This window comes from Aquarana catesbeiana, linkage group LG06 (genome assembly GCF_042186555.1).
Source record: "Aquarana catesbeiana isolate 2022-GZ linkage group LG06, ASM4218655v1, whole genome shotgun sequence".
Lineage (NCBI taxonomy): Eukaryota > Metazoa > Chordata > Amphibia > Anura > Ranidae > Aquarana > Aquarana catesbeiana.
The window spans coordinates 343,113,832-343,138,562 of record NC_133329.1 but is presented as its reverse complement, the minus strand read 5'-3'; the positions used below and the strand labels follow the sequence as shown (position 1 = coordinate 343,138,562).

The 24,731-nt window shown below is 44.0% G+C and overlaps 1 protein-coding gene across 1 annotated transcript in view; it reads left to right on the top strand.

Moving 5' to 3' along the window:
• The window catches only part of KLHL41 (kelch like family member 41), a 35,278-nt gene that overhangs the window by 2,427 nt on the left and 8,120 nt on the right, over nucleotides 1-24,731 (top strand). Inside the window, exons 2-5 of the mRNA XM_073634971.1 lie at nucleotides 4,381-4,538; nucleotides 4,619-4,726; nucleotides 15,704-15,889; nucleotides 19,292-19,438. Coding sequence (XP_073491072.1) covers nucleotides 4,381-4,538; nucleotides 4,619-4,726; nucleotides 15,704-15,889; nucleotides 19,292-19,438 — 599 coding nt within the window. The remainder of the gene's footprint in view (nucleotides 1-4,380; nucleotides 4,539-4,618; nucleotides 4,727-15,703; nucleotides 15,890-19,291; nucleotides 19,439-24,731) is intronic.

Below are 24,731 nucleotides of genomic sequence, written 5' to 3'. Positions count from 1 at the left end.
ACTAGGGAAGAGTTAAAACCCCTGTCACTGTTTATTGCCACCTGGGGCTCTGTTAGAGAGATTTCTCCTCACTTCCTGTCCTGGTGACAAGTTTCACTACACAAGTGAGGGAAAAATCTCCCATAGCAAGACAGACACACAGAAAATCAGTAGGTTCTTTCTGTTGGGATTCACAATGTGGTTAAACACCCATGCAAATAGAGCCTTAGGGAGATTTACTCTTGCTTCCTGACAGGACAGGAAGTGATGGGAAATATCTTCAATGGGATGCAAACAATAATGCATAATATTTAAGTTGAGTGGTGGAAGGCTGCAGTATCTGATAAGGTTTTGATTGCTGTATATGCCTTTCTTGTCCATGTGATATCCATTCCACCTTTATTTTAATAGATGTCTCAGGGACAGGAAACTAGGGGAAATCTCCCCAATGGGGTCACAGGCCACAATAAGAACGTTCCAAAAATGTTTAATTCTTCACTCTATCATAAGAAATAGCTGGTGTTAGGATTTCAATTAAAGTTTTTTATTTCTTGCATAGAGTCGCGAGATTTGAAAACAACATATTTGTATTGCTGTCTGTGTCCCCGTTAGGCAGATTTACTTTGTCTCATTTTCCTCATCACCAATGTCCCGAGGAATTAAAGTGTGAATTCAAAATTTTAAGTTGCAGGCAAAACAGGTAAAAGGGGAAAAATATGTCAAAGGATACTTCTTCCTGTGACAACTAATGGCGTATACACACGGGCGGACTTTTCGGCATCATAGGTCCGACGGTCTCTCAGACGGACTTTCAACGGACTTTTGACGGACTTCCGATGGACTTTTGAACGAACGGACTTGCACACACACGATCACATCAAAGTTCGACGGATTCGTACGTGATGACGTACACCAGACTAGAATAAGGAAGTTCATAGCCAGTAGCCAATAGCTGCCCTAGCGTCAGTTTTCGTCCGTCGGACTAGCATACAGATGAGCGTATTTTTCGACCGGACTCAAGTCCGTTGGAAAGATTTGAAACATATTCCAAATCTAAAGTCCGTCTAATTTTCGACCGAAAAAGTCCGCTGCAGGTCCGATGAAGCCCACACATGGTCGGATTGTCCGACGGATTCGTCCCATTGGACCAGTCCGGTCGAAAAGTCAGCTCGTGTGTACACGGCATTAGAGGAAATATCACTCGTATTGGAAAGATATCCTCTCACTGGTGAGTCTACAGGACAGGAAGTGAAGAGAAATGTGACAAAGACGGCAAAAAAACATATATGACAGTTGTAATCCTTCCCTACTCTATTCAAAATGAACAAAGTTTTGCCTTCAGATATACTTTTACCAGTCTTATCACATCAAATCAATGTGAGTGACCAGTGTGAACATGGATCTGGTCAGTGGCGGCTGGTGCTCTATATTTTTTTTTGGGGGGGGGGTGGCAAGCAAACCCCTTCACCCCCTTACCAGGTCCGCACTTACCCCATGACTAAGCATCTGTTTGTGATGTGAAACGCGTTACTGTTCTTCCCTGTCTTCTATGCCTAAGATATGACTGTTTTTGGATTTTAATCTTTCAATAAAGATGCATTCAGCAGTGCGCGGCCGTCCAGGATTTTTCCTTCCTTCCACACTTACCCCACCCAGGTCATGGGCGGCTTCCCCGACTTATCCTCCCAGCCAGTCTGGTCTTAGGACCCGCTTCCTGTCCTGATTGGCTGGGGAGGAGAAACAGGAAGACAATATCGAATGTTCCAGCCGCCACTGGATCTGGTGGAAGTTGTTAGGAGTAATAGCTATTTGAAGAGATAAAAGAAATGATGTACACCAATCCCATTGATTATAACAGCGCAGATGTGAAGCCAACCTGAAATTTGCTAATTTGAACCAGTTTTACAGTCCCCAGTTTTGCAAAAAACATGCAGGCATAATTCAAGGATCTACCTCACAGCTAATATGCTGTGAAATGCAGTAATGCTGCTGAAAAGGCAGTTTGTTACATATGTGTGAAAACCACTGAACAGTTTGGGGGCATTTCAAGGAGAAGTACAGCCAAAGCTCATTCAAAAGCCGGCTGACGTCAAAGAGCTGGTCCAGGCTCGAAAAAGATTGTGACCATGTGGTCAGGATCCGCTCACGTGTATGGATCGGCATCTACATCAGCCTCTCAGCGGCCACTGAGAACCTGAGCTGGCCGCTCCCACCCCCTCCACAGCCCAGCTCTGCTGGGGGGGGGACAGAGCAGACAGCGGTCACCAGCTCTCTGCTCAGGGAGCTGTGAGAACCGAGCGATCGCCGATGTTTGACCGCTCTGTTGTCAGCCTTAGAGCCGCCAGACCGATGCTGCATCCACCTAGGTAAGTATCATTCTAAAATAAAAACAATTCCCATACTTCTCTTTTAATGAATAAGGTACTTAAAGGGGAACCTAAAGGCTAAGCTCACTTTTAAAGCCCCCATACACATGGGCCAAATGTCGGGAGATATTTGCCGGTATAAAAAAAATACCGGCCAAGATTCTGTCCATTTGTATGTCGCTCTGTCCGACACGTACATGCTGAAAAACCAGCAGCTGACTGACTCCCAATTAACGTTCTCAGCCAATGGCAGATAACGCTGATGGGCGTGTTCTGGCGGGGGGGGGGGCTGTCCACCTATCAGAACACAACAGCTCAGCGGGGGAGATTGCTGGACTAACCTGGTTAGTACAGTGTCTCCAACCGGACCTGTGTACCAGGCTTAAGGATAAAATAATGAATGCACATGTTTTTGCAGAAAAAAAAGTGCATTTGTTTTTTTTTTCTACAGGAACCTGGAAAGCATCCCCGTAATCCGTGGATCATGGTGCAACATCAGGCTTCTGCACACTCTCTGTCCAGCTTTCTGTCCATACCTCTGTATGGGCTTTTTAGGTAGGAGGAAGAGTGAATGGGCTCTGAGCACGTTGATCAGTGCACTCATAGACCATTGCACTCATAGACCAGTCTGCCGCGGTGTTAGACAGGATTTGAAGTTTATTCATTTGCAGATCCCTGTGAATGAATGACACTGCTTTGCAGGATGAAGCCCCACACAGTAATGCCAATTTTATATTGTGTGACAGCTTCTGTGGGGGAGAAGAACTCCCGCCCACTGTCACTGGGAAGGGGGGTGCTGGAACATGTTACACCTTTAATACGAGTGTGACATGTACCATGTTCTAAAGGTGAACTTGGCCTTTAATTCCCAAAAGGAAGTTTGTTTTGTTTTTCCATCCCCTCCTCAAGCAGAATTACAAGAGTTTTTTCTTTGTCTGGCCTTAAATTTGACAGATATATCTGTAATTTGGAATCTCAGAATAAATGAGTAACAACTCCTTTTTGCAAATATAGTAGCACACAAATATGCGGAGCGGTAACTATGTGTTGCAGGTCCCCATAGCAAAACCATTAAGGCTCCCCAGCTTGTCTGATCTCCATGACATTTCCTGAACATACAGAACATTATTTGTTTTTGTATTTCAAAGAAATTGTATAGAACAGGAGTCTCCAACCTTTGTAGCCAAAGGGTCAGTTTACTGTCCTTCAGACTTTAGGGGGGCCGGACTGTGGCCAGTGGCAGTAGAAAATGCCCCAGTGTCAGTAGGAAGAGGAATAGTGCCCCATGGTTGGTGTCAGTAAAAGGAATAGTGCCCAATGATTGGTGTCAGTGAAAGGAATAGTGCCCAATGATTGGTGTCAGTAAAAGGAATAGTGCCCCTATGACTGGTGTCAGTGAAAAGAATAGTGCCCCATGGTTGGTGTCAATGAAAGTAATAGTGCCCTATTGTTGGTGTCAGTGGAAGGAATAGTGCCCAGTTTCTGGTGTCATTGGGAGAAATATTGCCTCATCTTCAGTGTCAGTGGGGGGGAATTATACCCCACTGTTGGTGTCAGTGGAAAGAATGGTGCCTCATCGCTTATGTCAGTGGGAGAAAAAGTGCCTCATATCAGTGTGAAGATATTGCCCCGAGAGCCAGATAAAGGCAAGCAAAGGTAGCATCCATCCTGCTGGCTGCAGTTTAGAGACCACTGGTATAGAGGTTCCAAAACCACAAATATATTTTATCTAAAAAAAACATAAATTGGTATTACTAACTGCATAGATCACAACTAAGTAACCAGACAGCTTTGGTCCCCATAGGTGTCACAGTCTGATATAACTATAGTGCACATATGAAAGAGAACTGGTGAGATTAAACATCATTCTAAAATAAAATAAAATTAAATCGGGACAATGACAATCAGTTATATCCTCTATCTTTACAATATCCACTTTGCTTGAAAATGATAGGATTACAGTAGAAGCCATCGCTAGTTATCTTCCAGCATTCTTTGTGATATTTTCTGACATTGCTAACTTTCTATATTTTAGTTGGACAGCATTGGAGGTGAATGGATTGGGCTCCCACCTCTTCCATCATCCAGATGTCTCTTTAGCCTGGGTGAGGCGGATAACTGTATCTATGCCATCGCTGGCAAAGACCTGCAATCTGAAGAGTCACTGGACACAGTGTTCTGTTATGATTCTAAGTATGCTGTTTATTGTTACTAAGCTCTTTATAATGTGACATATTAATGAATGGATATTAAGTCTCTTCTTCTGGATTCAGAGCCGTAACCTGGAAAGAAGCAAAGAATCTCCCTGTCAAGGTTTATGGACATTCTGTGGTGTCACATAATGGGCTCATCTATACTCTTGGAGGAAAAACAGATGACAAGTAAGTGGCATGGCTTTGAATAATTAGCCAGAACACAATCTGTCTACCATTAGCACTTACTAATTCTTATGTATATATGCTCCACTAAATGTAAGATCTCCCTACCAGAACTCCCATCTGTGTTCCTGTCCACCTTGGGACTCTATGGGCTCTTTCACACTGGTGGTAATGCTTACTCTCCTCTGAAAAGTGATCCACGGTAGATCACTTTTCAAAGGGTGGTATAGAAGTGGCTGGCAGGTGCTACTGCCGCCTTCTGATGCCTGTTGGTTTTTTTTTTTTTGGTTTTTTTTACGGTTCCCTTTTTTAATTTCCAAACAGCAAGTTTACATTGCGGGACTGCAAACCAAGCATCTTGTGTTACGGCAGCATTGATCTCACTGGGCAAGCTTGACAGGCGGTGCCGCCTGTGAAACTCTGCAGCCCGAGTTAAAATTGCTGCGGCGGCAAGCAAAGCATCACAGCTGCGTCATTTGTACAGCCAAGTCAGGCTGTAGTGTGAGAATTATGGTAAACTTTTTTTTTTGGAGGGGGGGGGGGGGCTGGGGTTGTAAAACCATGGCTCAGCCACATGTTTTACTGTCCTCTGGCCACCAGTGTGAAAGAGCCCCATGTGTTCCTCCTGTTGCATTCTACATAGTAAAAATTCATAATGGCCACAGAGATTCTCCATCCCTCAGCTGCACATATACAAAGGGGCAGAGATTGCCTATGACCTCATTGGCCTAATGTAGCCACATTAAAAAGATAAAGGCAGCACTATATCCCAATATAAAGTGAAATATTCAATTTAATATTCTATATTAATTAAATTAATGATAATACTCACTATTAAGCAATAATAACACAATACATCGAAAAGCATGCTTAAAATATAGAGTAATAGTCCATGGGTAAAATCATGCTTTTGGTTCATTTAGTAAAGTACATAGTGCTTCAACACATAATAGAAAAGTGTCCACTAGTAGAGTTGAGAAACGTGTCTCCCAGAAAAGAGAACCACTGTACAAATCCACCACCACGTGCATAAAAGAGCTCCGGAACAGCTTATCAGAAACCCATTACTGTCTGATTATGAGCGGTCAGGGTAAGCAATCATAGGGTTCAGCTATGCAGCTGTCAGACTCTGAGTATCGCAAACTCCAAAAAACTCCAAAGACATGCTGGTAGGTTAATTGGCTTCTATCCAAAATTGGCCCTAGTATATGAATGTGAGTTGGGGACCTTGGATTGTAGGGACTGATGTGAGTATGCGATATATGTGTTGAGCACTGCGTAAGTTGAGGGCGCTATATGGGTACCTTAAATAAATAATGATATAATAGATGAGCATCTTAATGAGACACAATGTACAGGGTTAGGGACAATTGTAGACACTCACTCAGGTTGAACTGGATGGACTGGTGTCTTTATTCAACCTTACTATGTAACTATGTAAGCTTCACAAGATCTCTCCCTCATGGAAATGATGGTATAGCATATAAAGGAAAGAAGATGGTGTAAAACCCTCAATATGCTTTAATAAAAAAAAGTTATTGCACTTACATAAGTAGCCAAAATACAAGTGTGTCACAATTCACACAGATTTCATTGGTAAACACTCATGAATATGCTGATATTTAATTGATTTTGAGTATGCATTCTTCAATTTTGCAATTCTGCACCCTTCAATTTTGTTATCTGATTGAATGTGTGATTCAATCAAAACAATAGACTCCACAAGCAATCAAATAACCATAACTTCCCTTTTGATTGATCTAGACTCAGTATAGATCGGATTTGATTATACTCAGTCGATTGGCTAGGGTGTAAAATTATTGATTGTTTTGTATGAATTGGCAGTGTTGAGATACTGTTCATGAATACAATAATATTTCAATCGATCAGATTATGGGCTTACATGCTGGAAACAGACATGTGATCGATAACTATAACTTTGTTGACTATAAGTTGATTATTCTTTTCAGAAGAGATCATTTGGAATATAAATTGTCATGTATCGAAGTGTGGATGGATGGCCACCATAACACTTGATTCAGATGGATAAATGAGGGCACCCAGATGCAGTTAAACGTCTCTTCTGAACTCAGCAGCACCCTGTGCTATGGCCACATACTAACTGGATACAAAGCTGTGGCCAGTCTGTATGTCTCCCTGGGCGCAAAGTTTCCGCATCCCAGGCTGGTTGGAATCCCTAATCATATATAACCACTCAAATGAGCGGTTACATGGCTCCACCCATTGATTTTTACTGGGTGCAAATCTGACTTTGATTGTTCACACACACGGGGGATGGTTTACTAAAGGCAAATAGACTGTGCAATCTGCAAGTGCAGTTGCACTCATTTTCCTTGGTAAATGTATTGCAGTAAAGCTTCACTTTGTAAAAAATACCCAATCAGGTGCAAGGAAAATAAATAGAAAGCATTTTTGCTTGTACATGATTGGATGATGGCTTTACCACATTTACTAAGCTCTTGAGAAAATGAGTGCAACAATACTTGCCAAGTGCACAGTCTATTTGCCTAAGGCACCTTGTAGACAGGACAGACTACGCCAAGTGGATCTCTCTGATGATCCCCGCTGACAGGTCCGTGTCCGCTCCACTATACAGAGCTCAGCGGACACAGCTCGCTCTTCTCTATTGGGTGGTCAAATGGAAATGGACTGCCTGTCCAGTTCCATCCGAATATCATCCGATCCAACCCATCGTTTCCACCCATCTGTTTTTAGCGGACCGGATTGGATGCCGGCAGGTGTCAACAGACACATGTCCGATGACATCCACTGAGCTATGGAGGGTCCGATCGGGTCCACCTGTAAAACTGGCGCTCCTGATTGGTCCGTCACTGTGAAAGGGGCCTAAAAGGGAAGTTCTGCTTTATGCCCTCCTACTCTCTCTTCTTCTATTTTTGGCATTTGTCTTGGGGGGGGGGGGGGAGCGGGTACCTGGTTTTGACAGGTACCTGCCCCCACTTCTGGTTGAATCGCCATGGCAATTCCACCGGAAATTCCCCACACCCCTTCTCTCTACAGCTCGTGCATGCACAGTGGGCAGCTGGCTGTGAAGCCACAAGGAATCGCAGCTGGCTACCAACAGTAAACATGCCTCCGCCGGGGACCTGAAGACCGGCAAAAAACGTGTTCAGGCGAGGATACCGCTGGACCCCTGGACAGGTAAGTGGCCTTTTATTATATTTGTAGCTGCTGACTTTTATTTTTTTTTCAGACTAAATAACTGCTTTAAGATTTATGTCAAGAGTTTTCATAGAAACGTGTACAAGTTGGAAGATTTTTGTCTCTCCTCTTGCTTTGATCACCATTAAAAATGTTTGGATTTCTCCTCCTTTTCTGTCTTGGTGACAAATAGAGAGGAACACAAAAAGCAAAAACAACCTAACAATAGGTTTTACGCTTCTTTACTCTAATAAAATTGGGGTAAAAATTCTCTTTTTGCCCCAGACTTCATGGAGCACATTGATTGACATTCATGGTGAAGTACAGAACAGTGCACAGTGCAGTCTGATGTCTGTGTTATACAAAGTCAGTTGTAGTTGCACTTTTATCTAGTAAGTGTCAGACATGAGAGAGAAGCTACATGTCACCCTTCCCATCACTGGGGGCCTGGCCGCTATTTTTAGATTATAGCCAGCTTTACTCTCTTTAAATGACAACCTGGTGAAGTCTGTCACCCTTCTTTATTGCACCTGTTAAGTGATCAGCTAGGAATTCTGGGGACTATACCACAGACTATCACTAAACTGGCAGGCTGCAGAGGGCTTCAGCACTAAAATGAATCATCATATTGCAATTGTGCTTCATACAGTAAATGTTAAGTGAGCTTATGTCTTTATTAAAAATCATTAAAGTGATTGTAAACCCCAACATATAACCAGTGAAGTGGCTGGCTTAGGGTGATAAAGGTTAACCACTTGCCTACCGGGCACTTACACCCCCTTCCTGCCCAGGCCATTTTTCAGCTTTCAGCGCTGTCGCACTTTGAATGACAATTGCGCGGTCGTGCTACACTGTACCCAAACTAATTTTTTATCATTTTCTTCACACAAATAGAGCTTTCTTTTGGTGGTATTTAATCACTGCTGGGTTTTATGTTTTTTTACAAAAAAAAAAAGACCAAAAATTTAGAAAAAAAAAAGTTTTTTATTTTTTTTTTCTGTCAGTAAATTTTGTAACTTTTCTCCTTCACTGATGTGCGCTGATGAGGCGGCACTGATAGGCACTGATAGGCTGAACTGGTGGGCATTGATGAGGTGGCACTTATGGGCACTTATGAGGCAGCACTTATGGCACTGATGAGGAGGCACTGTTAGGTGGCACTGATGGGCACTAATAGGCGGCACTGATGGGCACTGATAGGCAGCACTGGTGGGCACTGATAGGCGGCATAGATAGGCGATACTGATGGGCACTGATGGGCATTGATCAACAGCAGTGATGGGCATTGATGGGCAGCACTGATAGGCGGCACTGATTGCCAGCACTGACTGAATCGCTAATGGGCACTGATTGCTGGCATTGGTGGGCAATGGTGGGCACTGTATGGTGACACTGTATTTCTTTATTGTAATCAGGGCACTGATGATCAGTGCCCTGATTACATTCCTAGATGTCCCCCTGTGTGGAGATGCCGCTGATTGGCTCTCCTCGCCACACACTCTGTCAGTGTGAACAGCACTTCCTTGTTTACATGTGACTGGCTGTGATTGGACACAGCCGATCACATGGTTAAAGATCCGTGGACGCGGCTCTTTACAGAGATCGGGGTTGCACCGTGTCCTAGCATCACGGCGCACGCGCGCGAGAACGGCTGTTCTGAGATGGCGTCATAAGACTTCGTCCCAAAACGAGAGCTTCAACCCCCCCCCCCCGTCATTTGATGGTGGGTGGGTGGCAAGCAGTTAAACAAATCCTCCTGCATAGGGTGTACCTGTTTATCTGCAGTTCTCTTTCCCCTACATCCAATAAAAGTGCAGAATTTACACATGATCTCTCAGCTCTGAATAGCAGGGTACAGAGAGCTGAAGTTACATGAGTGAGAGCTGATTGGAGGGAAGGGACACACTCCCTTCACATAGCACACAGGAACAGCCTTGAGGCTGTCAATCACAAGCAGTGTGCTGGAGCTCCCTCCCACCACCATTTTTCTCTTGGTTCAGGAAAACTCATCAGAAATGATTCATGCAGATAGCAGAGGAAGGGGGCAGTGGACAGAAATGACACTTAGTGCTCTGGATTGAGACAAGTACACACTATAGAGGGATATGCTTTGTTAAAATTTTGTGTCTGAGGTTTACAACCACTTTAAGAGCCCTATTTCCAAGATATATGAAACACTGCCAACAGTGTGTCAACCCACCATCCCAGGCGATAAAGTTTACCATATACTACTGAAAACATTTAAATGGGGGTGCATATCCTCCCCCAACTGCACAATACGACAGAGCTATGGGAACCCATATTCATATGATGTGGAGATGTCTGAAACGATTTAGATATATTTCAAACTAGAGCAGGTAAATCCAGCCTTATTGACCAGATTTTATAGGGTATATACACAGTGGGTATAGAAAATAATCACATTTTGTTGTTGTTTGGCAGTCTAAAATGAAGACAGACACAGTTTCTGTTTTTTCAGCTGTATTTACTCAAAAATTAAAAACAGAATCACTGAGTTGGAAAAAGGATCACCCCTCCTATATCTGTATTTTGTTGAACCACCTTTTGCTTGAATTACAGCCTTTAGTCCGTTGGGATATATCTCTACTAATTTTGCACATCTAGACTTTGCAATATTTACCCACTCTTGTTTGCAGAACTGCTCAAGTTCAGTTACATTTGATGGTGACTGTTTGTGGACTGCAGTCTATGAGTCATTCCACTGATTTTCAATGTGGTATAACCACTTCACATCCGCGCTATGGCCGAATGACGGCCACAGCGTGGACCTGCATTCCCGGGAGGCCGTCATAGGACAGCCTCCCCTGTGCACGCGCCCTGCAGGGCGCGCTCTGAGCGCGCTGTGATCACCGAGTCACTGAGACTCGGGTGATCACCGATCTAGTAAGGGGCCGGTCCCGGCTCCTTACCATGTGATCAGCTGTCAGCCAATGACAGCTGATCACATGATGTAAACAAAAGATCGTTAATCGTTTTTTTTCTTCTACTCACGCTGACAGCGTGAGTAGAAAAAAAAGACGATCACCGGCTCGAATGTGAGGGACATCGGTCCCGAAGTGGAAGAGGCCCATCTGCCTAATAGTGCCACCTGACAGTGCCCACAGTGCCACCTAACAGTGCCCACAAGTGCCACCTATCAATGCCCACAAGTGCCAGCTATCAATGCCCACCTGTAGTGCCAATCAGTGCCACCTAGCAGTGTTGCCCATCACTGCCACCCATCAGTGCCCATCACTGCCACCCATCAGTGCCCATCACTGCCGCCTATCAGTGCCCATCACTGCCGCCTCATCAGCGTACATCAATGAAGGAGAAAAATTACCTGTTTTAAATTTTTTATAACAAAATATAAAAAAATAAATTTTTTTTTTTTTTTAAATTCAGTTTTTTAAATTTTTTTAACAAAAAGTAAAAAATGCAGAGGTGATCAAATACCACCAAAAGAAAGCTCTATTTGTGGTGAAAAAATGATAAAAATTTCATTTGGGTACAGTGTTGTATGACCACGCAATTGTTATTCAAAGTGCGACAGCGCTGAAAGTTGAAAATTGGTCTGGATAGGAGGGGGGTTTAAGTGCCCAGTAAGCAAGTGGTTAAAGCCTGGTACACATTAATAGTTTCTTCTAAAAACTGACAGCTCCAGTCGGAGCCGCTGTATTAACAATCCAATGTTAGTACAGCGATCTCCCCTGCTGAGCTGTTTTGTTCTGACCAGGGGACAGCCCCCACCCCCGCCTCCAGAACACTGCAATCAACGCTCTAAGCCATTAGCTGAGAGTGCTGATCAGGAGCTGGTCAGCTGCTGAGTTTCCAGCATGAGAGAAGCCGGCTTCTGTCAGACCAGCTGCCTTACACATGGGCCGATTGTCAGCTGGTTTTTAATGAACTGGCCGATGTCGCCCGACATTTGGCCCCAGTGTACAGGGCTTAAGTCTGGACTCTGACTAGGCCATACACACACATTCACCTTTTTCTCCTTCGACCACTGTGTGGTCATTTTTGCTGTGTGCTTTGGGTCGTTGTCATGTTGGAAGGTAAACCTTCTTCCCATTGCCAACTCTCTGGCAGAGGACAGCAGATTTTTCTCAAGAATTTTACAGTAAAGGTTTTCCCATCCTGACTGGAAATCATATGACATCCTGTCAGAAAGTGCCGCGCAGCACCACAGGACACAGCTGATGACCGATCAGAGTACCGGTGTTCTGCCGAGAAAGGTCCGCCCAGCGGATAAGGACCCCCCTGTACTGCGCAGGCACAGCGCTTGCGTAGTATGAAGGACTACGGAGCTGGCGAAAATTGCCGAACATAAAGAGCTGTGAGTGAGCTGTACACCGTGCATGCGGAACTAACATGACATTGTACCAGACGATGCCGCACGCTCCCGATGCTCGTGCTACTCTGCAAGGGGCGGGTCTATTATTACTGTTATATCGTGTAAGGGGCGGGTGCCTACAGATATAACAGTAATAATAGACCTGCCCCTTGCAGAGTAGTACGAGCATCGGGAGCGTGCGGCATAGTTTGGTAGAATGTCATGTTAATTGCGCATGCGCGGTGTTGAGTTCACTCACAGCTGTTTATGTTCGGCAATTTTTGGCATCACCATAGTAGCTTTTTACTGCGCAAGCACAGCGCATGAGCAGTACAGGGGGGTCCTTATCCGCCGAGGGAACTTTCTCGGCAAGACACCGGCTCACTGCTGGTACCATGTGACCACCGTGACCAATCACAGCAGGTCACATGACAGTTGTAAATAGATGGCTTCCTTTCATGCTATCCCTTGTGTACAATTGTGTTGCTAGCTGTGATTAGTCAATTTTATCACATGTTACAGACAGGGCCAATCACAGCTAATCACAATAAAACAAACTGAATGAATCAGTTTCATTCAGTAAAATGCTTGCTTATAGCAATGTAATTAACTGCTAACATATTGTCTAAAAAAAATAAAATAAAAAAATCCTGATCATTTTCCTAGAGTAGTACAATATTACTATGGTAACATTAAATTACTGTGGTCAAAGTGTTAAAAAAAAAAAAAATGTCATTTTTTTTTGTACTGTCATCTGTCAGTGTCCCTGATCACCACCAGACCAGTTATATGATGACGCTGTACTGCACTGGTGATAGTATGTTAAAAAAAAAAAAAATTAAAACTTAAAAAAAACTTGCCATGCCTCTAAATATCTTAGAAAGCAAGAGGGTAATGGGACTTTAAATGACGTGCATGATTATAAGCACCTTCTTCCCTAAATCAGAAATAAGAAAGGGGTTATTGGGACTTTGAGTGAGGTGAGGCACATGGTAGGAGACATAATGTAAATTGTTTCTTGGGCATAAAAACAAAGCATACCTCATAACATGTGATACATGGTTAAACATGAGTATTTTAATCTATATACAAGACGATAACATACAAAAAAGAATTCATATATGTATACATGCATGCATCTGAAATCACATAGTATCCTATGAAAGTAACCGGTATAAAAAGACAAATGCTTATTGGGTAATGGATAATGGGTTATAGAATACAGATGAATCACAGTTGAAGGTCAAGCTATGTGTTGGAAACATGATGACATTGATAGGCTTGATGCATTTCGTGGCCAGTTGCCACTTATCAGGAGAAAACGCATAGCATATCTGAAAAAAATGAAAAAAGTTACCAATTAGGATCTAAGGTTTTGCCCAGATGGTAAGAAAAAAGGTAGGGGCAAGGGGAAACATGATGTGTATCTCCCTGGAATAAAAAGGCGGTGTTGCAATTCAGGATCTGCGAAGCAAGTCTATCCCGGGCACTGAGGGAATGAACCAAAGGAAGAAGCAAGCACACCGACACACCCCAGGAACACCCTCCAAACATAATGGACAAGGATGAAAAAAAATTCTATGTAAGTATTCCAGGGAGATAGACATCTTGTTTCCCCTTGCCCCTACGTTTTTGTTAATTATTTGATCCCCTGCAGATTTTGTAAGTTTGCCCACTTACAAATGAATGAAGGGTCTATAATTTTTTATCATAGGTGTATTTTAAATGACAAATGCTGACTATGACCCTAAAAACACCATCCCTACAGTCAAGCACGGAGGTGGAAACATTATGCTTTGGGGCTGTTTCTCCGCTAAAGGTACAGACCGACTTTGCCGCATTGGGGGGCCAATGGACGGGGCCACATATTGTAAAATCTTGGATGAGAACCTTTTTCCCTCAGCAAGAACACTGAAGATGGGTCGTGGATGGGTCTTTCAGCATTACAATGACCCAAAACATACTGCCAAGGCAACAAAGGAGTTACTCAAGAAGAAGCACATTAAGGTAATGGAGTGGCCTTGCCAGTCTCCAGACCTTAATCCCATAGAAAATGTGTGGAGGGAGCTGAAACTTCGAGTTGCCAAGCGACAGCCAAGAAACCTTAGGGATTAGAGAAGATCTGTAAAGAAGAGTGGACCAAAATCCCTCCTGAGATGTGTGCAAACCTGGTCACCAACTGCAAGAAACGTCTGACTTCTGATTGCCAACAAGGGTTTCTCCACTAAGTACTAAGTCATGTTTTGCTTGGGAATTAAATACTTATTTTACTCACTGAAATGCAACTTACCGTAATTCATAGCATTTTTTTATGTGTTTTTTCTGGGTTTTTGGTTGATATTCTGTCTCTAGCATTTAAAATACACCTATGATAAAAATTATAGACCCTTCATTTCTTTGTAAGTGGGCAAACATACAAAATCTGCAGGGGATCGAATATGTACCATAGTTTGTGGACTCTATAACTTTCCTGCTTCAATCATTTTTATTCATTTTAACAAGTAGCTAACATGCTATTGTTCCGCCACGCAGGGGCTAGTGTTGACAGTGGTAACAAAAGTTTGCAAACAAAGATAGATAAACTGCAGCAGCATGCAACAAGAACTGATGTAACAACAGGAGACAGGCCTTTTCATAACGCAATGAGGGCCAAGGGATCCTAGGGAGATCCCCTACAACAACGGGGCCCACCAATATCCACACAATAGTGCAATTTATAGCCTAGGACTGTATAACTTTCCTACAGACTAAATAATATACACTGATTTTGGGTTATCTTCACCAAAGAAATGTAGCAGAATACATTTTGGGCTAAATTTATGAAAAACAATTATTGCAAAACTTTATAACAAAAATTAAGAAAAACGCGTTCCCCCCCCCCCCCCCCCCCCCTAAATTTTCAGTCCTTTTTTCATTTCTTTAGCAAAAAATAAAAAGCCAGTGGTGATTAAATACCACCAAAAGAAAGCTCTAGTTGTGTGAACAAAATGATAAAAATTTAGTTTGGGTACAGTGTTGCATGACCGCACAATTGTCATTCAAAGTGTGACAGCGCTGAAAACTGAAAATTGTCCTAGTCAAGAAGGGGGTAAAAGTGCTCAGTATTAAAGTGGGTAATGACACCAACTGTTAACTTATCTAGGAGGAACAGAGCAGCATGTTATGTGTATTACTGTCTGGAAATTGTAAATGAATGGTTATTCCTTTAAAAAAAAAAAAAAAAAAATACTTGATTAAAAAAAGTTATTAGGAGCAAATTTTTGCATTGCGGTAATGCACGGTAAAATATGCATCATTACTGTGTGAACTGCAATTCCTTTTTAATGTCACTCCAATGCACAATGTCAGAATCTCATGGCTAAATTACCTGAGGTTGGCAGTGAAGGAGTAAAAACGCATGTGGCATAGAATAGGTCGGTCAGACATGCCTACTTAAATGCATTGTGATGTTTTTCTCTTCATTGTAGGAAATGTACAGGCAGAATGTTTGTGTTCAACCCCAAAAAAGGAGACTGGAAAGACCTTCCTCCGATGAGAACAGCCCGCTCAATGTTCGGTGTTGCTGTTCACAAGAACAAGATCTTCGCCGTTGGTGGAGTCACAGAGGATGGACTAACTGCATCAGTTGAAACCTATGATATTGCTGCTAACAAGTATGTTCATGAAGGGTCTATATGTGGCTTATCAACCTACACCATGGTACCATACTGAGTGTATTATATTATGAAAGACGATCATTCACCAACATCATATTTTGGCCATATTACAGTTTGAAAAGCTCGCCTACCACTAAAATTCTTCTATGTTGTAGTTCGGCTGGTATGTGAAATTATAAACCTGACTGGTGACTGCAGCCGACAGTTTTTATTTAAGATTTTTCAACAGCTTGAGACCAGCCTTCCATGATTATTAGTATCACTTTTCATATGGTAGCACCACGGTGCCACCAACAGTAGCACAGGCCAACAAGCAGGGCCTACCTCTTTGTTTTAATCTACCTATTATTTTTTTACTATTCACTGCTGCAACAGTTATAGCCAAATGTTAAATGTACTAGCAGATTAAAAGTGGTTGTAAATGTTCGATTTTTTTTTTTAACCCTTTCATGACTAAGCCTATTTTTGAAATTTGGTGTTTACAAGTTAAAATCCGTATTTTTTGCTAGAAAATTATTTAGAACCCCCAAACATTATGTATATTTTTTTAGCAGAGAATCTAGAGAATAAAATGGAGATTGTTGCAATATTTTATATCACACGGTATTTGTGCACCGGTGTTTTAAACCCAAATTTTTTGGAAAAGGGACACTTTCATGAATTTTAAAAAAACCAAACAGTAAAGTTACCCCAATTTTTTTGTATAATGTGAAAGATGAGTTACACCGAGTAAATAGATACCAAACATGTCACACTTTATAATTGCACGCACTTGTGGAATGGCGACAAACGACGGTACCTAAGAATTTCCATAGGCGGCGCTTTTATTTTTTTTTACGGTTACCAGGTTAGAGTTACAGAGGAGGTCTAGTGCTAGAATTATTGCTCTCACTCTGATGATCGCGGCTATACCTCACATGTGTGATTTGAACACCGTTTACATATGCGGGCGCAACTTCCGTATGCGTTTTCTTTGCTGCGCGAGTTCAAGGGGACGGGGGCGCTTTAAAAAATGTTTTTTTCTTATTTATTTTATTTATTTTTATATTTATAAATTGTGTTAAAAAAAATTTTTTTTGATGACTTTTTTTGCTGTCACAAGGAATGTAAACATCCCTTGTGACAGTAATAGGTGGTGACAGGTACTCTTTATGGAGGGATCGGGGGTCTTTTAGTCTCCTTTGCACTTCAAAGTATTCAGATCGCCGAAAACGGCGATTCTTAATACTGTGTATTTTTTTTAAAACCGGCACCATTGGCAGCCAAGTTAACGGGAAGTGATGTCATGACGTCGCTTCCGCGTTTACAATTAGAAGGCTGGAACTAAGCCGCCCACAGCTTCATTCCAGCCCGCCCCCAGCCGCCGAAGGCAGCCAATTGGTCACCGGGCCTCCCGATGGAACGGGAGGCCCGGTAAGAGTGGCGGGAGGCAAGGACGTCCCCTCCCGCTGCTCCGGTATAACAGCCGAGCAGCTTTTAGCCGCATCGGTTGTTATACCAGGAAAGGCGATCACCCGCTGTAAAAAGCGGTACCGGGATGATGCCTGCAGCTGCGGCATCATACCGGTATAACCCCGGAAAGCCGAGTACGCACATCTGCGTACGCTCCGCGGGAAGGGGTATAACAAACATGCCTATACTTACCTGCTCTGTGCAATCGCTTTGCAAAGAGCACCCCTGATCCTCTTCTTCTGGGGTCCCCCGCCGGTGCTTCAGGCCTCTCCTCTTCATCGGGTGCCCCCACGGAAAGCCGCTTTCCATAGGGGCACCCGTGTGGGCTCACTCCCGAGTCCCGCTGCTGTGTCCATTGACATAGACAGCAGGACTCGGCACCGCCCTGCCCCCCGCAATGGCTCCTGCTGCTATCAATTTGTCCAATGAGGAGAGTGACAGCAGCTGGAGCCACTGCACTCATGCACATCGATGGATCAAATCGGGCACAGGTAAGAAAAAGGGGGGGAGGAGTCTGGGGGGAGCTGCAGCACAAAAGGTTTTTCACCTTAATGCATAGAGGTGAAAGGTGAAAAATCTTAAGGCTATAGAACCACTTTAAATACACTAACAAATTGAAGCCAAGCTCCAGCTACTATCTATCTATCTGGTAGAGAGCTTATTTTTAAAAAAAAATCAACAGAATTACTGGCTGAAAATAGAAGAAAGAAAGCCTAAAAAAGAAAACCAATGCAGCCATCACATCTAACGATTGGTAAACTGAAATATAATGTTTGGGTTTAATACAGCTTTAAGAGAAGGCTCTCTAATGTGGTGCTAGCAGAGTATTTTTAACCATTTGCTGTAGCAAAAAGAGTGTAGACAAAGAAAAAGGATGCCCATATTTACTATTGTGTATGCAGCCCGATGGCAACACAGTCATAAAATGAGAAGGGTCAATTTCTCAAGTTTCTCGAGCATGGTGGTTTCAGCAAGGCCCACCATGGCTTGTATTTTAGACTATTCGCAGGAATTAGCCACATTTCCAGCAGTGAATGACTAGCTTAAAGTGGAGTTCCACCCAAAAATGGAACTTCCGCTTTTCCGGTGTCACATTTGGCACCTTTCAGGGGGGAACAGATACCTGTCTAATACAGGTATTTGCTCCCATTTCCAGCGATAGATCGCCGCAGATTCCGCGGTGATCTACGCCATGTCCAACCCCTCCTCCGTCGCCCCCGCGCTGTCTTCTGGGAGACACACAGGTCCCAGAAGACAGCGGGGACCAGTGAGGATGCGCAGCGCGACTTGCGCATGCGCAGTAGGGAACCAGGCTGTGAAGCCGCAAGGCTTCACAGCCTGATTCCTTTACTGAAGATGCCGGCGCCTGCACCCGGGAGCCGGGGGACAGATCGGCTTCGGGTGAGGACATCGCGGGCACCCTGGACAGGTAAGTGTCCTAATATTAAAAGTCAGCAGCTGCAGTATTTGTAGCTGCTGACTTTTAATTCTTTTTTTTCGGCGGAACTCCGCTTTAAGGAAGCGGTCATTGCTGGATTTCCTCCTGACCCACAGGCTTTATGTCTTCTAGGAAGCACTGACCTGGGATAAGTGCACAGGTCAGGAACTAGGACTTCACTCTGATATATAAATCTGCAAAGTTTTTCTCAGACTATAACTAAGAAAGTATTGAAACCAAAGACAGCCAGGTAACCAGTGTCCTTTGAAGGATGGTTCCTTTACCAAAGTCATCTGTTTCCAGAATAGCATTGCCATGTCATGGAATAATTTTTCCGTTGCCTGGTGTTGCCCTCTATTACATGTTGACCATAATTTATTTTTTTTTTTTTTCAATTGTTAAAGGTATAAGAACCAATTCATAAATAAAACTGGAATGTCAGGGCGTACCTTCTGTAAAACAAATGGTTTGTACATGCACGGATCATCAATATAACTTATTCTTTTTAGATGGGAAACAATCACAGAATTTCCCCAGGAAAGAAGCTCCATCAATATGGTCAGTTTAGCAGGATCACTGTATGCCATTGGTGGATTTGCAATGGTTCAGTTGGAATCTCAAGAGTTTGCACCTGCAGAGGTCACTGATGTCTGGAAGTAAGTAACAGAGATGTCATTGCTGTGTGCATAATTTTCCTCCTAGTTCAGTGGCACCTAAAATAGGCTTAAAGCTAACATTGTAATTAGAATCTTATAGTCCATACTGTTATTTTGTTTGATAAACACTGGAACAAATTACATTTGTAGAGCACTGTAAAGACTATGAGATTGCATACATTTTTTGTTAAAAGGAATTTAGACTTGCATATTAAATCCTTATCTTGGAGTACAGTACAGGACACTGAACTTGTATTCATAGACCATGGGCTCTATGCTGCATTCTTCATGTGATTTGACACTGCTAGAGCATACCCATATGACCCCACCCACTCCACGAGGCACCAGTTTTCTAGCAAGCAATATGGAGTGATCAAGACACAGTCCTATACTGTATTCAAACATAAGGAATGTACAGATCAATCAAAATTCAGATTATCCTAATCATATAGTACAGGACTTGTATTCATATCCAAGCAGTAAAAGTGAGGAAAGGGCAACAACATAGAACTGCCAGTGGGGCCCCAAGAAAAACAAGAGTTTAAAAAACATGAACAAAATATTCCGATAACAGCTTGAAGCACCTTAGGGTTGAAACGCGCATCAGCTTGGGCCTGAAATTCCACCTGGTAGAACTTGGAAATTGTGCTTACAGAGGACTAAGTGGCAGCCTTGAAAATCTGGGATACAGTTGCTTGATGCTGAAAAGCCAGGGAGACACAATAACAGCTTTGGTGGAATGGGCACTGAAGGGAAAGGGAGGAACCTTTTTCTTCAGGGCATAGGCACTTGTCTGATTTTCTGATCCATGTGGTAATGGTGGAAAACCTCCAGATAGAACAAAGAGTAACTCAGTCTTATGAAAATAAGCCATAGACTCCGACAGTCCTAACTTTATCCAAACAATGTAAATCAATTTTCTTGTCATGTTTGTGGGCAGGACAGAGGGAAGGAAGGACAATGTTATCAATGCAGTAGAAAGAAGAGATTACCAGCTCTTTACAAGAGAGAGCTGCTAACACAGAAACACATCTAGCAGATGTTATGGGAACCAAGAAGGCAACCTTACAGGTTAAGTTTTAAAAAGGAATGTCTCTAATCGGTTCAAAGCGGGGTCTCTGAAGAGCAGAAAGCACAAGGTTTAGATCCCAAGGTAACACAGGTTGTCAAAGTGGAGGAATTATATGAACAACCCCTTGTAGAAAAGTCTTGATAAAGGAATGGGAAAGTGAGGCAAGAGATTTCTGGAAGAGGATGTATAAGGCAGAACCCTGTCCCTCGAGGGTATTCATAATACAAAGTGATAAAGTATTCCATAAGGTTTAGCCTTCTGTCCTCACGCCATACAAAAAAGGCCTTCCATGTGGGATGGTAAATCTTGCAATTTCCTTGCTCTGAGTAAGGTGGGAATAACCAAGTCCGATATGCTCCTATCATTTAGGAATTCTGTTTGAACAGCCATGCCGTTAAAGCCAGTTAATGAGAAGCAGGATGGAACAGTTGACCTTGGGCCTGTATATGTCTGGTCTGTTTGAAAAAGACCAAGGCTCGGAAGTCAGAAGTCTAATTATGTCTGTGTACCATGTTCTCCTGGGCCAATTTGGTGCCATGAGAATCAATAGAACCCTTTCCTCCTATCTTGTGCAGCAGTCGAGGAAGGATTTTTATTGGAGGGAAGGCATTACCTACAAGGAAGGGAGTTTAAGGAATGACCAGAGCATCTACTGCAAAGGCTAGAGTATCCCAGATCTAGGGCCACAAACTTGTTCAGCTTGTTGGTGAATCTGGAGGCCAGAATTTCCATATCTGGTTTTCTCCAACTCAGGGTACAGAGACCAGTTTCCTGAGTCCAGGCAGCGATGGCTTAGGAAGTCTGCCTAACGAATTGTACAATCCAGAAATGTGGTTGGCTAAGATAGCTGGAATGTAGGTTTCTGCCCATAAGAGTTTTACACTTCAGAAATGAATTGAGGGGAGGCGTTGTGACCCGATTGTCCCAGAGTTTAATCATAGGAAGTCTATCTTCTCCTGAGGGAGGAAGATTCTGGCTTAGGCTTTGTCTTAAGATTACACTCTGGTACTGTAGACAGTGTGAAGGTTGGAGAGCAAACTTTGGACGTAAAGTTGATCATCCAGCCAAAGGTTAGAAGGAACTGAATCATCCTCTTGAAGTTGATAGCCAAGGTTGTGGCTGAGGAATCTTTCAATTCTTGGTCTCCCATAGCAAAATTCAGTTTGAAAGGAAAATTAATTTATGGAGATAGGCATCTTGTATGTATATTGATGTAAGAAATTCTCCTTGTCTGTGAGAGAAGCAATGACAGATCTCTTTGATTTCATTCAGGGGGATTTGAGACCTTGAAATAGTTCTCCTGAAGGTACAACCCCTCTTGTGCTTGAAGTTGGTGCAAGGCAGTCATTAAATATGCCTTCCTTTGGTCTGAAGTTGGCAGATTGGAAGGTAAAAAGCGAGGAAGAGGCAGAGATAAAAGTTCTATTCTGTACCGCTTTGAAATGACAGATTGGACCTAGAGGTCCTGGAGTGGTACAGTTGTCAACAGACATTCCTCCACTCCAAGCAGTGGGAGTGCCTGTTCATTATAAAGCAGGATTCTGGGAAAGCTTGTGGGCCTTGAGATGAAAAGAAGTGCTAAACCTTAGTGTTAAGGTTAATGCCTGGGGAGAATGTAAAGATCCCTTTTTTGAGTAGAGGTAGAGGCTGTAGGTGTAGGGGATTTTGGCTTTTCCGTGTGGGGTAGGCAGGGCCGTCTTTACCGCGGGGCAAACGGGGCAGCTGCCCAGGGCCCTTTCACTGTTTGGGGCCCAAAGCAGAGCTGCCCCTTAAGCCCATGCCGTGCCCGCAAATCGGCGCTGAAAATGCCCACTGTCTGCGGTAAAGACGGCCCTGTGTCTGTCTGTCACAGACAGTTATCAGCCGGCATCAGCAGGCACGCACACAGTACTGTGCAGCAATGCCAGAGCTGCATTAGTGTCGATGAAGGAGAGAGCTGTGGGTGGGCGGGGCCTTGAGCTCCCCTGACGCTCTGGCCCCGCCCCTTGCTATGCTGCCTGTAAGCGTGTATGTGATCAGACTCGGAGGAACGGCTGCCGAGGTCTCGGTAGGAGGAGTCAGACGGCAGCGTGGAGTGGAGACTGTGGAGTTCTGTCAGAGAGAGTGCTGGTGCCTGGAGTGAAACTAGCAATAGCAGCAGACTAGCAGTGTGGAGGAATTGATCGGGTTCGGAGCTAAGCTGGCCAGGAGGACAAGGTAGGTCTTCTTTCTCCTCCCCTGGCTCCCACACCCCATGTGTAGAACAGTAGGAATTTTAAAAACCTGCCACCCCCTCTAGCACCAATAGATAGATTCATGCATTGCATGAATCTATCTATGGCTGCCACTGCCACCCCCTATTCAGGCGCCCAGACCCTTTTTGGGCGCCTGAATTACAGCGGCGGGGGGTGTTTTTAAGCACCTGATTAGAGCCATAGGCTCTAATAGGTGTAAAAAAAAAAAAGTTACCTGCGAGCACCATGCTGGGCGCTCGCAGGTCACTCAGCTGTGTTGGAAAAGCGAATGAATATTCACTTTCCTAACACTAAACCGCCTCTCCGCCAATCAGGTCTGTTACCTGTCACCTGATTGGCTGAAACGACAGGCACCGCTATTGGACGCCTATCAGCAGGAGAGGACGGGAGATGAGGACGGCAGGAGACGCATGAAGGACCCAGCTCATCGCTGTCAGCCGCTGCCTCACCAAGACGGGGTAAGTGCCGGGCAGACGGCGAGCGGGCGGGGGGGGGGGTCACACTGGGGGCAATCAAGGGCACACTGGCAGCATTTGATGGGCACACTGGCAGCGTTTGATGGGCACACTGGCAGCGTTTGATGGCACACCGACAGTGTTTGATGGGCACAGTGGCTGCGTTTGAGGGCACAGTGGCAGCGTTTGAGGGCACAGTGGCAGCATTTGAAGGCACAGTGGCAGCGTTTGAAGGCACAGTGGCAGCGTTTGAAGGCACAGTGGCAGCGTTTGATGGGCACAGTGGCAGCGTTTGATGGGCACAGTGGCAGCGTTTGAGGGCACAGTGGCAGCGTTTGAAGGCACAGTGGCAGTGTTTGAAGGCACAGTGGCAGCGTTTGAAGGCACAGTGGCAGCGTTTGAAGGCACAGTGGCAGCGTTTGATGGGCACAGTGGCAGCGATTGATGGGCACAGTGACAGCGATTGATGGGCACAGTGACAGCACCTGATGGCACAGCGGCTGCAAATGATGATTTTTTTTCAAAAATAATTTTGAGCACCAGCCGCCATTGAGGCTGAGTGAGTCTGTGGCTGTATTTTTTATTACAGAGCACACAGCATTTCAGCACATAGATAGCATTAGTGTATTTAACTGCTTGATGGGCTTATTTTGGGCCTGGCTGGTTCACATGTATGTGTTTTGTCGGCCCACATTTGCGCAGGCACAGCAGCCTATTCATTTGAATGGGCTGCCATACCTGCGTTTTCTGCAAGAAAAATGTGCATGCATCATGTAATACGCTGCGCACACCTCTGCCCATCAAGCAGTGAAATACAGCACTGTCTGTCCATTCTGCTTTTGCACCATGTGACTTACCTGCAGTTCCTGCATCGGCAAACTTGCTGCATTTTTAGATGTTTAGGCCACACTTTTAAAAACACTGTGCGTTTGTGTGCAGGAACTACAGGTAAGTCGCATGGTGCAGAAGCAGAATGGATTTCAAGGCCAATGCATTTTTAAAATGCTGCATGCACCTTTTTTTCTGCAGGAAACAAAGACATGGAAGCCCATTCAAATGAATGGGCTGCTGTGCCTTCCTCAAATGTGGGCCGCCAAAACACCTACATATGAATGTGTGATGTGACAATGGCTGCAATGAAATTGGGGTGCTGTGATGTGTAAATGGGCACTATGACATGAAGGGGACTCTAATGTAATGGGGGTGCTGTGATGTGTAAAGGGGCACTATAATGTGAAAATGTCTGCAGTGTAATGGAGTGCTGTTACATGAATGGGAACTGAGAACACTGTAGGACTGCTGTGAAGGGGGTCTGCAAAGTTTTATTTAGATAACTATATGTGTGTGTCTGTTTTTTAGATGTTGGGGTGAAGAGCAAAATTGCATTGGGGGGGGGGGGCCCAAGAAAAATGTTTGCCCAGGGCCCAAACCATATTAAAGACGGCCCTGGGGGTAGGAGTACATTTCCCCCAGTTACTTCCTTAATGAACTTGTCAAGGGTTTCCCCAATTTACCATCAAACAGCATGCACA